The sequence below is a fragment of the Mustela lutreola genome, chromosome 2, assembly GCF_030435805.1.
Source record: "Mustela lutreola isolate mMusLut2 chromosome 2, mMusLut2.pri, whole genome shotgun sequence".
Taxonomy (NCBI): Eukaryota; Metazoa; Chordata; class Mammalia; order Carnivora; family Mustelidae; genus Mustela; species Mustela lutreola.
Window position 1 is genome coordinate 121854234 of NC_081291.1, and position 15896 is coordinate 121870129.

Genomic DNA, 15896 nt, shown 5'->3' on the forward strand with positions numbered 1-15896 from the left:
TAAAAAAAAAAAGATGGATTAGGCACAGGGGTGTGTGGAAAAGGACAGAATCAAGGGCAACTCCTCGTTAGACTGCTAAGATTACCCACCTCTCTCTGCTCAACTCTTGCTTTCATTAAGCAACCACCTGCCTATTAATTCTGCCTCCCAGGTACTTCCACATCTGAATGGAACCTATAAATATTCCAATGACCAGAGGACAGATCCCCAGTACAGTCTGGTTTCTAGAGCCAAACAAAGTGACAAGGGTTTTTTAAAGCAAAAATGAAGCACAGGCACATGGGAAGTCAGGGGGCAGTAAGAAAGTAAAACAAGGTTCCAGATCAAGGGGGGCAATCATGCAGTCCACAGAAAGGGGAAATGGGATGAGCAAAAAGCACTATCAAAAAATGGGCTGGACAGCAAGGAAACACTCAAACAGCTCGCCAGTAGAACAAAACTTCCAGAATACAATATTTGCAAAATCCAGAAACCTTGCCTCCAACAGCAAATCCACTGAAACAAAATTATCTATATAAACTAAGTAGAAAAAACAAAAGGCATATTATCCCAGAAGAGTGAATGTAGGCCCCTCTGCTAGACATCAATAAATCATGCTTGTGGCCATAAAGTGTTAAGAAAAAATAGATGTGTTGATGCAGTAATGATTCTTCCAGTTTGCTCCAAGTTTGCCAGTTTCCTCTCTGCGGAGGACTCCCACATACGACTTAGAGCTGCACAGCCAACCCAGACAGCTAAGGGCAGACTCCAAACAGCTACGTTTTGACACACTATAAATTTACTGTTCCACCAACCCGTCATTTAGGAACCTTTTTCCTAAGGATAAAACCACATCCTTGTTCTGGGTATTTGAAGCAGTGAGGATGCTGTCACCCAAACAGCCGGGGAAGGATTTTGGCAAAAGGCATGAAGAGCGGCTATCATAAGGTTCACAGGGCAAAAATGCAAAATAAATCCCATCGGAGTGAGGACACTGAGGTGAGCACCTTCGGCAGGGCCAGACTGAAGCTGCAATCCACATAAGCAGTTCCCAGCTTACATATAAATAGAATGAGAAACCACCTTGTCAAAGGTAAAAACATTTTACAGTCATTTCTTCTCATTTAAAAAAAAAAAAAAAAGATCGTTTTCTTCAGGATGCATTTCCCTGACAAACTATATTAAACATGAGGGTTAGGTTTCCAAGCTAACCTGAAAAACGCCCATCACCACAAGCTGGGTTTGAATATGAATAACAGCCCTGAACAGAGCCCCCCTCCCCCAAGGAGACCAGCAAAAACTCCTGCCCGAAGTTCTACTGCAGGGCAGAGCCTCATGCAGAATTGCCCAGGACAGGCAGTCTCTCCTGGGCAACCCCAAGACACTACAAATCCCATTTCACATTCTTCTCAGAAGGATCCCCCCACTTGGGGCTCCTGGGTGGCTTGGTTGTTAGGCGTCTGCCTTCAGCTCAGGTCATGATTCCAGGGTCCTGGGATAGAGCCCCGCATCCCTTTCCCATTCCCCCTGCTTATGTTCTCTCTCTCTCTCTCTCTCATCAAATAAACAAATAAATAAAATCTTTAAAAAAAAAAGAAAGGATTCCCTCCCCCACCCCACCCCACCCCCTGCCAACTAAATCCCATTAAAGAGATGGCTGGCATTAAGTAGTTTTAATGGGAAGCCATGATTATAACAACCTGCCGGGTAGGTTACTACAGAGGTAAAAGCCAAGGCTCAGAGAAATTCAGTGAAATTGCGATACCTGTTGAAGTCTTACCGCTACTAAGTAGCAACCGGGTAGGGTGAGGGGCCGGAACCCAGGCCAGTCTGGCCCTCCACACCCTGCCTGGTGTACCTGAGAAGCACATGTTGCTTTGATGGCAGGAGCCAGGTGGGCAGCTATGCCACCATGGAGGTTTGGGGAACAGAGCAGTTTCTTCCTTTCTACTAAGGTTGTTTCATTCCAGGAAAGCAGAAGAGGAAGGCAAGGGAGAGCACGCCACACAAGAAGCTTGTGGCAGGGGCTCTGTCAGGATCTCCTGAACGGGAGGAGAGAGGCTCCAGCAGGACCGACCAGCTCCACTTCACAAACTCCAAAGGACAGCTGGAGTCCCTGGGAGGTGGCTGCCCCAGGCGGACATGGTCATGTATGTCCCCAGATCCCACCCAGCCTCAACAACCGATGCCAATCATAGGCTGGATCTGTCAGTGAGCCTGCTCTCCTGGTGCAGGCCTAGAGACAGAGTACATATATCGGCTGGGGCTCCTTCCAAAGCTTCTGACTGAGACTCAATGAGAGAACATGCCCAAAGGCGCACGTCCAAAGGAGCAAATCAGCAGCTGGACTTAAAGGACACAATATGTGAATTACTTTCACCCTTGTCCCCTCCCACTCCTCTCTCCTCCTGGCCAGTCAATCCACGGATCCCACTAATAGTCCCCCAAGCCTATTTCTAAGATCTGCTGGGGACAGAGACATCTGTGTCCAGGTCACCACTTTGAACAATACCTAAAGAATTAACCAGGGCCAAAAAAGTGACACGTGGTTGGATTAGAAGAAGGTCTTCGTAATTGCATCTCACAACAGCCATCAGCCTCTGGGCCAATCGCCCAGGTACTCAATATGGGGCAGATTTACTCTAGAGTGATTTCATTTCAAACAACAGTCAAGTCTGCATGCATTCCATCTGTAACTACTTGTGCAACATGATCATCTGTTCAAATTTCTAATTCCTGGAGGAAATACTGCCCCAACTCCTCTCTGGGTTTCTCTACACAGCACTTGCCCACCTAATTTGATAGTTCGACCCTCACTGATGCCCTTGATGCACTCCATCTGCCCGGCTACAAACCCTGAAATCCCCTTTAGCATCTCCCACTCCTTCATCCGCTGCATATTTGGTCATTAAGTTACTGTGTATCTTTTTTTTTTTTTAAGATTTTATTTATTTATTTGGCAGACAGAGATTACAAGTAGACAGGCAGGCAGAGAGAGAGAGGAAGGGAAGCAGGATCCCTGCTGAGCAGACAGCACGATGCGGAGCTTGATCCCAGGACCATGGAATCATGACCTGAGCCGAAGGCAGAGGCTTTAACCCACTGAGCCTCCCAGGCGCCCCATCCTTAGTTTTCCTAAAACATGGTCTTATCATGTCATTTTGCTGCCTATATATTTTCAAAGCACCATTCAGGCTTTCCTAACATAGCACCTCAAATCAGTTTACCAAGTTGATCCAACTTTCCTTGCCAGTGTTGTCACTTAGCTCCTAACCTCTGCTTGCATTCCCTTTGGCCCAAGGGACGTTGTGTTCTATATGCTCCATGCTTTCAGCCTCCATGCATTGGCATATGCTTTTCCCTTGGCCTGGGATGCCTTCTCCCAACCCCCTACTTCTCCAGGGAAAACCTGGCTGATCCTTAAAAACCAGCTCAGATGTTCTCTGTAAAGCTGTCACCACTCCCCCATCCCGAAGCTGAGTTAGACACTAATTTTCCTGTCCTCACAAAGCACTTTGTACAACTCTGTCATGGTTGGGATACTGATTGCTGAGGACGTGGAACAGTTGGGGTCTTGTGCACTTGTGCTAGTAAGGCTGCCTCTTTTCTGTTTTTCTATCTTTTTTATTTTTATATTTTTTAAAGTAGGCTCCATGCCCAGCATGCAGCCCAACAGGGGACTTGAACTCCCTGTGAGATTGAGACCTGAGCTGAGATCAGGAGTTGGACTTTTAACTGACTGAGCCACCCGGCATCCCTGTTTTTTCAAAATCATGAACATTTATTTTGGAATAAAAAATGTTATTAAAAATAACCAATGCCATATTTTTATTTTGTCATGTTATAATCTAAAAAGTCATAAACTTGACCCTTGACAAGCTAGGGAGAGGTGTCTTGGGTCCTTGCTCGGTGTTTTTTGTGTTGTGACTCTGGGTGCCGGAAAGATCTTGGTGGGCATGATCACACAAGGTGCCCCTTGGGGAGATGACAAGAGGGCTGGTCTCTGTGGAGGTAGCCTGGGCCTCTGGGCTGCCGCTCATGTTCAGTATTATGGGCAGTCAGCCCAGGACTCCTCTTGTCCCCAAGCACAGGGAAGATGGGAACAAGAGCACCTATTTTTAGGGCTGGAACAGCAGGTCAATGCAATAATGACAAGAATGTAATGAATCTGAACATGCCTCCAGACTAAAGGTGGTGCTTGAGGTGCACAACAGTATGTGTGCTTCCTCTGAGGAGATTAAAAATAAAATGATTTGTTTTGTGTTAATTAAGAAGTATTCACACTTACTTAGAGCCTACCAGGTACCCAGCACTGCCCTGGGAGGGTTTGAGTATTTAGGAGGGAAACAGAGGACCACAGTAAAGAAGAGTATGACGTGGATGTTTCTAGCATAGTATGGAGTATGAGCACCAATTTTGAGTGTGTACTAGGAGTCAAACACAGTACTGGGCACTTTTATATATATTATCTCATTTAACTTCAGTAGTAATTGGCTTGTAAATTATAATTACTATTGTCACCTTGTTTTACAAAAGAGGAAACTGAGAGTCAGGGAGGTTGGCTCAGGGACTTGTTCAAAGACTGGTGCATGGCACAGATGGGACTTGAGCCCTGAGATGTCATGGCGTTAGACCCTGAAGCACTTACACAGTATTATATTCTAAACAGTGTTGCACTTACATGTATGAATGGAGATTTCAGATATAGGAATAATCAATAAAATCTAGAAAAGTTAGTGGTCTGGATACCTGGATGGGATCCGAAAAGTGGCATCTTGGGGTAGGAAGGGACAGAGACCCGGAGGTGGCACCAAGGTTGGCACGTACGTGAGGAAGAGAGATTACTCAGGCAACTGAAAAGTGAGGCTGGATCCTCTGCGGGTTATAAAGGTCAGCCTTGGTAAGGTTAGACCTATGGGCTGGCGAGTCAGGAGCCAGGGAACAGTTTGAGGACAGTGGTTATTTGCTGTGGCTGTCCTGGAAGGAGAATGAGGACTAAGGTTGGGAGGTGGGAGAACTTGAATAGGAATAAGGCTAGGGCTCTTGAAATATTGAGGGAGGTGCTTTCACGAGGGTGACGACAGTGGGGATAGAGACAGCAGAGTGGTGGGACTAAACTCAGTAGACATTTTGATGAAAGATACACAGCGGGGCACCTGGGTGGCTCAGTGGGTTAAAGCCTTTGCCTTCAGCTCAGGTCATGATTCCAGGGTCCTGGGATCGAGCCCCGCATCGGGCTCTCTGCTCAGCAGGGATCCTGCTTCCCTTCCTCTCTCTCTCTGCCTGCCTGTCTACTTGTAATCTCTGTCAAATAAATAAATTAAATCTTTAAAAAAAAAAAAAGATACACAGCAACTTAATGACCAAATATGCAGCGGATGAAGGAGTGGGAGATGCTAAAGGGGATTTCAGGGTTTGTAGCCGGGCAGATGGAGTGCATCATCCTGGGATGGAGCCCTGCATCGGGCTCTCTGCTCAGCAGGGAACCTGCTTCCCTCTCTCTCTCTGTCTGCCTCTCTGCCTACTTGTGATCTGTCTCTCTGTCAAATAAATAAATAAAATATTTTAAAAAAAAAAAAAGAAAGAAAGAAAAAGAAAAACTAAGGACGCAGTGTGACAGACTGAAGGAGGGCAAGGTGGTCAGTTAAGAAAATTCTTGTGCAATAGGCCAAGCAAGAAATGATGTCAGCTTGAGCCTGGGCTGTGGGTAAGGAGAGAGGAGGCTACCCTGGAACCTGGTTTCTAGTCGGATGTGATATAAAAGAGAGGGAAAGCTTTTGGCTTTCGGCTCAGAGGCGGCAAATGTGTGACTCTCTTAGGTGGTCCTGAATCCGGGCGCATCCGACACCAGCAGCCTCCACCATGCCGCCTAAGTTCAAACTCACCGGTGGTGAAGGCAGAGCCACGTCTGCCCTAGCCCCATAGATCGGCCTGCTGGGTGTATCTCCAAAAAACGTTGGTGATGACATCACCAAGGTAACCAGTGATTGGAAGATCTAAAGATTACAGTGAAACGGCCCATTCAGAACAGACAAGCCCAGACTGAAGGGGTACCTTCTGCCTGTGTCCTGATTATCAAAGCCCTCAAGGAACCACCAAGAGACAGCAAGAAACAGAAAAACACTGAGCACAGTGGAAGTATCACTTTTGATGAGATTGTCAGTATTGGCCAACAGATGCAGCACCAATCTGTAGCCAGAGAACTCTCTGGAACCATTAAAGAGATCATGGGGATTGCCCAATCTGTGGGCTGCCAAGTTGATGGTTGCCACCCTCATGACATTATAGATGACATCAACAGTGGAATGCTGTGGAATGTCCAGCTAATTAACTACAAAGGAAAATATTTCAAAAAAGGATCATTTGACCAAAATGTAAATAATTAAATAAAAGATGGGGCACCTGTGTGGCTCAGTTGGTTAAGCATATGCCTTTGGCTCAGGTCATGGTTCCAGGGCCCTGGGATTGAGTCCCATATTGGGCTCTCCATTCGGTGGGGAACCTGCTTCTCCCCCCCGTCTCTGCCTGCCACTCTGCCTACTTGTGCTCTCTCTGTCAAATAAATAAATAAAATATTTTTAAAAAGAAAAGAGGGGTGCCTGGGTGGTTCAGTGGGTTAAAGCCTCTGCCTTCAGCTCTGGTCATGATCCCAGGGTCCTGGGACTGAGCCCCACATCGGGCTCTCTGCTCAGTGGGGAGCCTGCTTCCCCCGCTCTCTCTGCCTACCTCTCTGCCTACTTGTGATCTCTGTCTGTCAAATAAATAAATACAAAAAAAATCTTTAAAAAAAAAAAAAAGAAGAAGAAAAGAAAAGAGAGGGAGATACACGCATCTACACAGCAGCGTTATTCACAATAGGCAAAAACGGAGTCAAGCCAAGTGTCCATAAGCAGATGAATGGATAAACGAGAGGTGGTCTACACATATTATGGAATGTTACTCAGCTTTAAAAGGGAAGGAAATTCTGACACATACTACAACATGGACAAAACTTGAAAACATGGTAAGTGAAATAAGCCCATCACAAAAAGGTAGCTACTATATGGGCTTGCTTACATAAGGTACCTAGAGCAAATTCATAGCGACAGACAACAGAATGGTGGTTGCCAGGGGCTGGGAGGCTGGTGGGCTGGGGAGATACTGGTTAAGGGAGACAGAAGATCGGTTTTGCAAGATGAAGACCTCCAGAGACCTATGGAGGTGATGGTCATGCAACAACATGAATGTCCTTTAATGCTACCAAACAGTACGCTTAAACATGGTTAAGATGATTAAATTTATGTTATGAGCAATTCATACAATTTTTTTTAAAGTAAGAGAGGGATAGGGAGTCAGAGTTGATAATTTTGTACATCTCCCAGCCTGTAGCCCTAAATGAAGGGCAGCACCTTTAACTGTGCTCCAATCCACAGCAAGAACAATGCAGGGGAGTGAAAACAGAATTCAGAGCTGTGCAGATGTCCGGGCTCAATACAACTGAGGACACAATCTTTCCCGAAATGCTCCCTGACAGGACAAGCATTGTCTCTTACATTCCTAGACTCTAAAAATGATACAACTTGAAAGATAATTAATGTCAGCCAAAAAGAAACAGGAAGTGACTTCTTGATTATTCATTTGGAAAAGCGGGATTCCAGTGTATGTGGGGCAGGTTACACAAATACGTCAATTTCACTCCTTTCTGAAACACAAAGAAAAGAACAGTAAAGACATTATGTTTTTAAAAAACATCAACCTGAGCCACAAAATCTGGAAACCAGACTGCAGATGGAGAAGCAGTACAAGACTAAGATGACAAAAAGGAACCCTAGCTAGGCCTGCAGCAGAAAAAACCAAGATCCGATCTGATGTCCGCCCCAGAACTTCCAAGAGACTCCAGAATTAGTAGCCCTAGGTAACTCTGCAAGCTGGGATGAGACCAAGGGCTGAAGAGCAATGCAGGGCAGTGAAAAGAGAATTCGCTTTCAAGAAGGAAGGTTTGAAAACCCATCTAGGTAGCAATTAGAGCCCAAATCCTTCCTGCACTTACAGTGGACTCTCCCACACGAGCAAACCACTGGAGATTTATTACCTAGAGCAGGTAAAAACATGGGACTCAGGTATGTGGGACAATGAGCTCAGTTAGGGACAGAGGTTCCATTCTAAATACATGGAGACTTAGAGGTGTGTGTGTAATGCATGTGTATCAGTCCAGATGTGAATCAAAAATGCCAACCATTATAGGTTTTTCAGGCAAGAAGGGATTTAATACAGGGAATTAGAGGGTACATATTCATGGTTAGAGCTGTGAAAGCCGAGTGCAGAGAAATCACCATTCATGTTCAGGAAATCTAGGCATACAAGCATCGTAAGATACTGCATAGATGATCCCGGTTCCCCCATGGCTGAGGTGGCCTTGAGTCCCAGAAGGATACTCTGAAGCTGACAGGAAAATCCCGTATCTGCCACCGGCTACTGCTACAGTAACAATGTGGCTTCTCTTTCTGAAATTCTCACTGGCAGAATAGAAATCCGAATCCTTCTGTTTGGGAGGCCTCGGTGGCTCAGTAGGTTAAGCATCTACCCTCAGCTCAGGTCATGATCCCAGAGTCCTGGGATTGAGTACCGCATGGAGCTCCCTGCTCAGTGGAAGTCTGCTTCTCCCTTTCCCTCTGCTCCTCCCCCCTTGTGGCTCTCTTTCTCTCTCCTCTCTCAAACAAATAAATAAAAATCTTTCAAAGAAAAAAAAGCATGCTTGGGTGGCTCAGTAGTTTAACTGACTGCCTTCGGCTCAGGTCATGATCCTGGAGTCCCAGGATCGACTCCCGCATCAGGCTCCCTTCTCAACAGGGAGTTTGCTTCTCCCCTTGACGCTCCCCAATCTCATGCTCTCTCTCTCAAATAAATAAATAAAATCTTAAAAAAAAAAAAAAAAGAAAGAAAGAAAAAGAAAAAGAATCCTTCTGTCAAAAGATTCAGGCAACTATAGCATCCAGGTTCCCAGCCCCTACAACATGCAGCATAGGAGAGGGCCTAACAAAACTGGGATAATATTAAGAACCAAAAAAAAAAAAAAAAAAAAAAAAGATTAAGAACCAGAAGACCATATCCAGCCATATCCAATATCCAGATGCCAAGACCACCCTCTTCCTCTCCTCCCACTGTGTTACCCGCTCCCCCAGTATTGGCCGATAGACCTTCACCTTCCAGGCAGAAGACAAAGGTCTCTTAACTAGTCGCCAAAGGGAAAAAATCAGGATGCTAAAATTTAAGGTTCTCGAGCAAACAAACCAGCCAGATCACCTTTCAGTGAAGTTCACAAGTCAATAGAATACGGAACTCCCACCTCCAAAAAGCCCAATGATTCCCAGCAAAGTAACTGCAATTTTTTTTCAAATGTCTCAAATTCTCTAAACTTTAATTTGCTTCAAAAAGAATGTACATGAGGGGCGCCTGGGTGGCTCAGTGGGTTAAAGCCTCTGCCTTTGGCTCGGGTCATGATCCCAGGGTCCTGGGATGGAGCCCTGCATCAGGCTCTCTGCTCAGCAGGGAGCCTGCTTCCTCCTCTCTCTGACTGTCTCTCTGCCTACTTGTAATCTCTGTCTGTCAAATAAATAAATAAAAATCTTAAAAAAAAAAAAAAAAAAAAAGAATGTACATGAGGGGTGCCTGGGTGGCTCAGTGAGTTAAAGCCTCTGCCTTCAGCTCAAGTCATGATCCCAGAGTCCTGGGATCTAACTCCACAGCGGGCTCTCTGCTCAGCAGGGAGCCTGCTTCCTCCTCTCTCTCTGCCTGCTTCTCTGTGATCTCCGTCTGTCAAATAAATAAATAAAATCTTGGAAAAAAAAAAAAAAAAAAGAATGTACATGAGACATATGACACCGATAGCTGAGCTAAGATTAACAACCAATTATTCAATCACCACAAATGTGAAACTGTGAACCCAGAAAGGCCACAGTGCAGGAGGGATGTGTCACTAGAGTAACTGGTTGCGCCCACACTGTAGAACTCTCGAACCCTGGTTTTCAAAGTATGACCTGGAAACCTTCTCGTGCACCCAAATCCCTTGGAGTCATCTGCGAGGCAAAAACTATTTTCATAACATGAACTTATCTGCCTTTTCCACTCCTGCTCTCTCCTGAGCAGACAGAGGCATTTTTAGGAGACTGTATGACATCTGGGTGACACCACCACTCTAACAGCTAACAGAATGGAAGTTGCTTTAAATTTTTTTCAGTCTTCATTTCTAACGGGGTAAATATCAATAGACAGAAACCACAAAATAGCTCTCTGGCATCCTTGAAACTATGTAAGAGTATATAGGGGCCAAAAATCTTGAGATTCATTGCTATAAAACATTTCAGTTAGTTGCTTTTGGAAAGGAACTTTTAATATGTGAAACTAATTAGAATGAGTTTAAGTTTATATCTTCAAAGGGAAAAGAAATAGGAAATGTTTTACTATCTTAAATCTGTTGATCCCTTAGGAGGAAGATTTTTCCATATAGACCCCCAAATTAAATTATTTTTCCCCTACAAATAAGCACAAAGATGCAAGTCTCACTTCTGGAAGGTAGCATGCACACCGCTACAGTAGGGAGCCCCTAACAGGAGCTGCTCCTACAAGTAAATAATCTCAAAGCCTTTCCCAGTGGCTATGTAAACCAGCCAGTACCATGAGGCCCCAGCTCCCCAGAGTTTTACAAAGGAATGTGTCCTTTGGGATTGCCAAGGGATCTCAAGAGCTTCAGAGAACAGGAAACAAGCTCGTTTTTACAAAATCATGCTGATGCTGCAAGGGAAGGAGAGGTGTGAGGGACCGCTTATGGTGGTGTCATATCCTCTCAGGCCACCTTTTTGGTGTGTACAGCTGCTTGTCATAGCAGGTGTGGCCAGATGTCCGTGGCTCACTGCACTGGGATCTCTCTCTTCTCAGCAGCTGCTGCTTGTGGAAAGGCTTCTCAGGAATCCCCTCTGGCACAAATACAAACCTGGAAGAGGGCATTTCATCCCTGGAGCACCCCTGACCACCAGACCAGTGGATAAATACTCTCCTCTCCATGTCCCAGGTGGAGGATATCAAGGCCCATCCAACAGTTCCCCAGAGGTCCCTGGCCTGACTGAGCACCAGTGGTCCACCATGGCAGCCGGCTCAGTAACTCACTCTTGAATTGGCTTTCCTTCCTCCCCTTTGTCACTATTCCCTTGGATGTTCTTCCTTTTATATTCCCTGGGATACCTTTCCAAAATAAAGCGCCCATGGTAAGTCCTTGTCTCAGTCTTTCAGTTGACCCCAGCTAAGAGAAGGAGTAAGATAAGCTCTTCACCTCCAACCAGGTGGGAAAGGGGCATGGTCAGCACAAGAATGGCCCAGCTCCTCCCTGATCCTAAAACTTGGTAGAAGGCTTCACATCTAGCAGATGTTTTAAAATGACTAGTTAAGTAAAAAGAGAATGAAATCATGGCCAGCTGTGGAAGAGAGACTACAACTTACTCCTGTGTTGTATGACAGACTCTAATGTGGATTTCAGAGAAAAAATGAAGTCTCAAGCCGAAGATGATCAAGACAGGAGGGTGTTTCTGGAAAAGGAGATGAATCTTTGCTACTGGAAACCCAGAGACTGACCTTCCTGGAGCTGGCAACCTAGAAGGTGAGGGGATGTGGGAGGGCAGAGTATGTTCAGATGAGCGAGGGGTTCAACAACCAAGGGATGAGTAGATTTTACATTGTGGGCCATGAAGCCTTGTGAGAAAAAGTATGGACCAATGTTTCCACTTAACCACACCAAACTTTCTACATACCCCTGACAATCAAACACTTGGGCTTGACTCTTTATCTCTTTCTTTTCTTCCTAGAGTGATTATGATGTGTCCAGGCATACTTTACATATTAATTTATTTATTCTGCAAAACAACCTTATGAGATAGGTTCTATTATTACCCCCACTTCACAGATGGAGAACCTGGAACATAGAGAAGCTACACAGGTTGGAGACAGAACTGGGGCTGAACCCCACCAGTCTGGCTCTTTCTCATACTTTGTCCCCCACAGTCAATAAACTCACCACATCCCACATGAAAAGCCCACATGATTCCTTTCGCACTGTTTCCCATATGTTGTATCCTTAGCATTTTTGGAACCTATAACCACAGGTAATTCATACATTTCCTAGGCATTAGTTGGGTTCCTGGTATATATATGTATCAGATGTTGGGCCATCTGCAGGGGATAAAGATGCAAAAGACTCACTCTCCAGGAAGGTCCCATTACATACCTTGCAAGATGAGCCATGTCATGGAGAGGTGAACCTACAGGTCAAGGTGGGAATGTGGGCCTGGGCTGAAATTGGGATGAATTGGTAGGCAAAAAGCACAAATTCTCACTCATCCCAAAAGTGTCACTGAGAATCTGCCCTGTGCTAAGCCCTAGAAGGTAGGAAGGAAGGAGAGGGACACTGAAATGAGTTACTACACATTCCCACTCAATCCTCATACTCACACAGGGAAGGAAGAGCAAAGCTGGTCACACCAGGCCTTAGACACGATCTGTAATAAAAAAATGATCAATTCCGTCTCCCTCTAACACCACTTTAAGTCACATAACTTACAGTAGTCTTCCATAACTGACCATATTAAATCAAGTTCCTGTTTTAGGTATTCAAGGCTCTAATCTACTCTCCACTTGGTTATGACCTCACTACTCATTAAATCAATGTTTTTCTTCCCAGTACATTACAAGTAAATAAGAAAATATTCACACTTTATGTGTTTGTCCACATGTGATTTACCTTTCTAGATGTTGGACTTATTTCTTTTTTTTTTTTAATATTTTATTTATTTATTTGAGACAGAGACAGTGAGAGAGAGCATGAGCGAGGAGAAGGTCAGAGAGAGAAGCAGACTCCCCATGGAGCTGGGAGCCTGATGCGGGACTCGATCCCAGGAATCCAGGATCATGACCTGAGCGGAAGGCAGTCGTCCAACCAACTGAGCCACCCAGGCGTCCCTGGACTTATTTCTATCCGTCTTTATCTATGGCCGTTTTCAAAAGTATCCAATAGTTTGTTTTTTTTTTCCCCCACTCACATGGCTTTGGTCGTTCCTCTACCACAGTTCCATGGCACCTGTAAACTAAAGTCTCTGGGGTGTTTGGCACCATTGGATTTTACTCTTGCATGGTTCTTACAGCCATGTGTGTATGAGCTGGCACATAGTAGGTGCTCAAGAACCTGTATCTGATTCATGATGAAGTGTTAAGTACCATAGGGAAAGATCTCCCACGATCACACACTGTGCTTTAATATAACTTGTTATAAAACCTTCTTTCTCTTTCTCCTCATAGATAATGAAATACACTGATTCATCGGCCTTGTAAATAAGCCCAGTCTCCCAAAGGAACTACTGCGATATGAATGAAATCATCATTTTATGCTGGACATGATGCTTCTAGAATAGTGTTTGGCACACCATTAACTCCCAGTAACTATTTGTGGAAGTGAATTAAAATAATCAGCTTTATTTCACACCTACCACATATTTTATAAAACAGTAAAGATTTCCAATAACAAAGTTGGTGATGAATTTGAAGAGCAGCCCTGATCAAACATAGAAAAAGTAGTTTCACCCACTCCACACGTTGTACTATTCTAAAAGACTAGGCCACTTTCTTTCTCCTGTTTCCTGGACTTCCCAATCTATGACTTGCTTAAGTTAGTTAAGACCATCAGTCCTCTCCTAAGGGTGGATCCTGCCCATCACTGGACGCAAAATCTGAAAATGGCATTTTCAAATACTCTGTGGAGAATACAATTCAATGACACTCCTGACAGTCACTTTAAGTAGTGTGATCATAATATACTAAGTATATAAATACAACCATCTCATTCCACTTAGACCTTTTGAAAGAAAGTAAGTAATCAAAAAAGTTAAATTTTTATCCCCCAAATGATCCGGAATTAACATAAAAGAAAAGCCGAATATCGGAGGGAGGATACAAATTCTGGGACTCTAGTATATAACGAACAAAAACGCTTTGAAATCAGTCAATATCAATCTAGCAGACAATGAATTTGGAAAATTTGTCTCTCGTTTGGGCTTTTTTTTCCCCCCTCCAACAATACTCTACATAAATGTGAGTAAAATGTAACAGACTATTGTTTGAAACCTGCCTCAGTCCCTCTAATCCATGCACCTCCCGGTTGCATTGAGATCTGCCGGGTGACACATGAGATCTAAAGTGGGTGGATAAAAATAACCTGGTCCTCAAAAAGACATGATAAACGCCAGACAGCTGAGTCACTTTGAAGCCCATCTGACTCTGGAAAGGGACATTCACCCTCCTTTTCCTTGTCGCACATATACATGCCACCTGGTGAAAAACACCACCAACCGCCCGGGGTGGAAGGCGGTGATCTGTCGTAACTTCCCCCCTCCGGTCTCAGGTCACAACCCGGGGCTAAACTTTTAATAATTTATACTAATGCATTTCAGCCCAGGCGATGCACATAGAGCAGTAAGGGGAACGATGGAAAGAAACCGTAGTAATCCAGCAGACCCCCTATTTGCAGCCCCGCTGGAGGGACCCGAAGGTTTCTTCTGACAGTCTAACGGGAAGAACAGGAGTGGGGAGCAATGGAAAGTGGAGGAAGAAAAGCCCAGCGAGGACATCAGAATTGCCCAGGAGTGGGAGTCCCCGGGCAAAGCAAACGGTCCCAGAAAAAGAAGGGCTGTGTGTGTCGGGGGCGGGGGGGTGGGGATCGATGCGGTCCACCCAGCCGCCCTCCGCTCTCGCCCCCAGGGAGGACGCAAACCATCCGCAACGCGCGGCTGAGCTCGGGGAGCTCTTCCATTGGATCTGTCTTTCAAACGGTGGCGGGGCTGGGGCCGGGCAGCTGGGACCTGGGGCCCTGTCAGCCTGGGAAGGCTGGCGGAGCAAACCCCGCGGCGCCCCGGTCTTCAGCTGCAGCAGCCTCGGGGAAAGCAGCGCCCCGCACGCAGGAGGCGCTCCCAAGCCTCTGCCGAACTGCAGCGCCCCGGAGCCAACTCCGCCGCCGGGGGAGGAGGTCCCGGGCTGCCACTGCGCATCTTCTCCCCCGGCTTCACGTGCCGCCCAGTGCCGCGGCTCGCGGCAGCCACAGGCCGCGGGCACCGCGACCCTCCCCCGAGGCGCCGCGAACGCCGCCGAGCCTCACTTACGGGGGAGTCGTACGAGAAGGCGCACTCGTTCTTGTACACCCTGTCCCCCGACCTGGGCACGCGGATCGTGGGCATGTGAGGCACCAGCAGCTCGCCGATGTCTCCTGCAGCCATCTTCCTGCTGCCGCTGCCGCCCGGCATGCCGAACAGGGCGCCCCGGCGCTGCATGGCCGCGGCGTGCACCCGAGCGGAGCCGAGCGGGTCGGGCCGGAGCGCTGGGTCTGCCCGCAGCGGCGGCGGCGGCGGAGGCGGGCTGCGCGGGCGACGCGAGCCGAGCCGGGGCTGGCGGGCGGAGAGGGCCGCGGGGCGGGAACGGGCACCGGGGGCCTGGGGCGGGCGGGCGGGCGGGGGTGTGGGGGACGCTGCTATTTTTAATCCAATGGCGAATCGCCGGCCCAGCTGCAGCGTCAGGCGGGGCGCTGGGGAGCACCAGCCGCAGCGCGCCGGGGAGGGGGCGCTGGAGAGGGGCCCTGCGCCGGGATCCGGCTCGGAGGGGGGCGCGGGGGGCGGCGAACGAGCCCCCCACCCCCGGCATGGGAGCTGGCAGCGAGCTGGGTGCTCCCCTAGCCCCCGACGGCGGGCTGCGGTGGGGCACCCCCACGGTGTTTTCGACCCTAGATCGATAGGTTGCGAAAGGGCAACTCCGAGGCAGCTAACACAAAGAGCAGGATTTGGGGGTTTAAAAACCGCTTGATTTTAAAACAACTGCAGATAAAAGCGGGGACTTCCCCAGCCTGGGTAGGG

General features: G+C 46.9%; 1 protein-coding gene across 1 annotated transcript in view; it reads right to left on the reverse strand.

The window, feature by feature from the left end:
* The window catches only part of USP13 (ubiquitin specific peptidase 13), a 108294-nt gene extending 92867 nt beyond the window's left edge, over positions 1-15427 (reverse strand). The window contains exon 1 of the mRNA XM_059163401.1: positions 15153-15427. Within this exon, the coding sequence (XP_059019384.1) occupies positions 15153-15320 (168 nt within the window). The 5' untranslated portion in view covers positions 15321-15427. The remainder of the gene's footprint in view (positions 1-15152) is intronic.
* Positions 15428-15896: the final 469 nt, after the last annotated feature.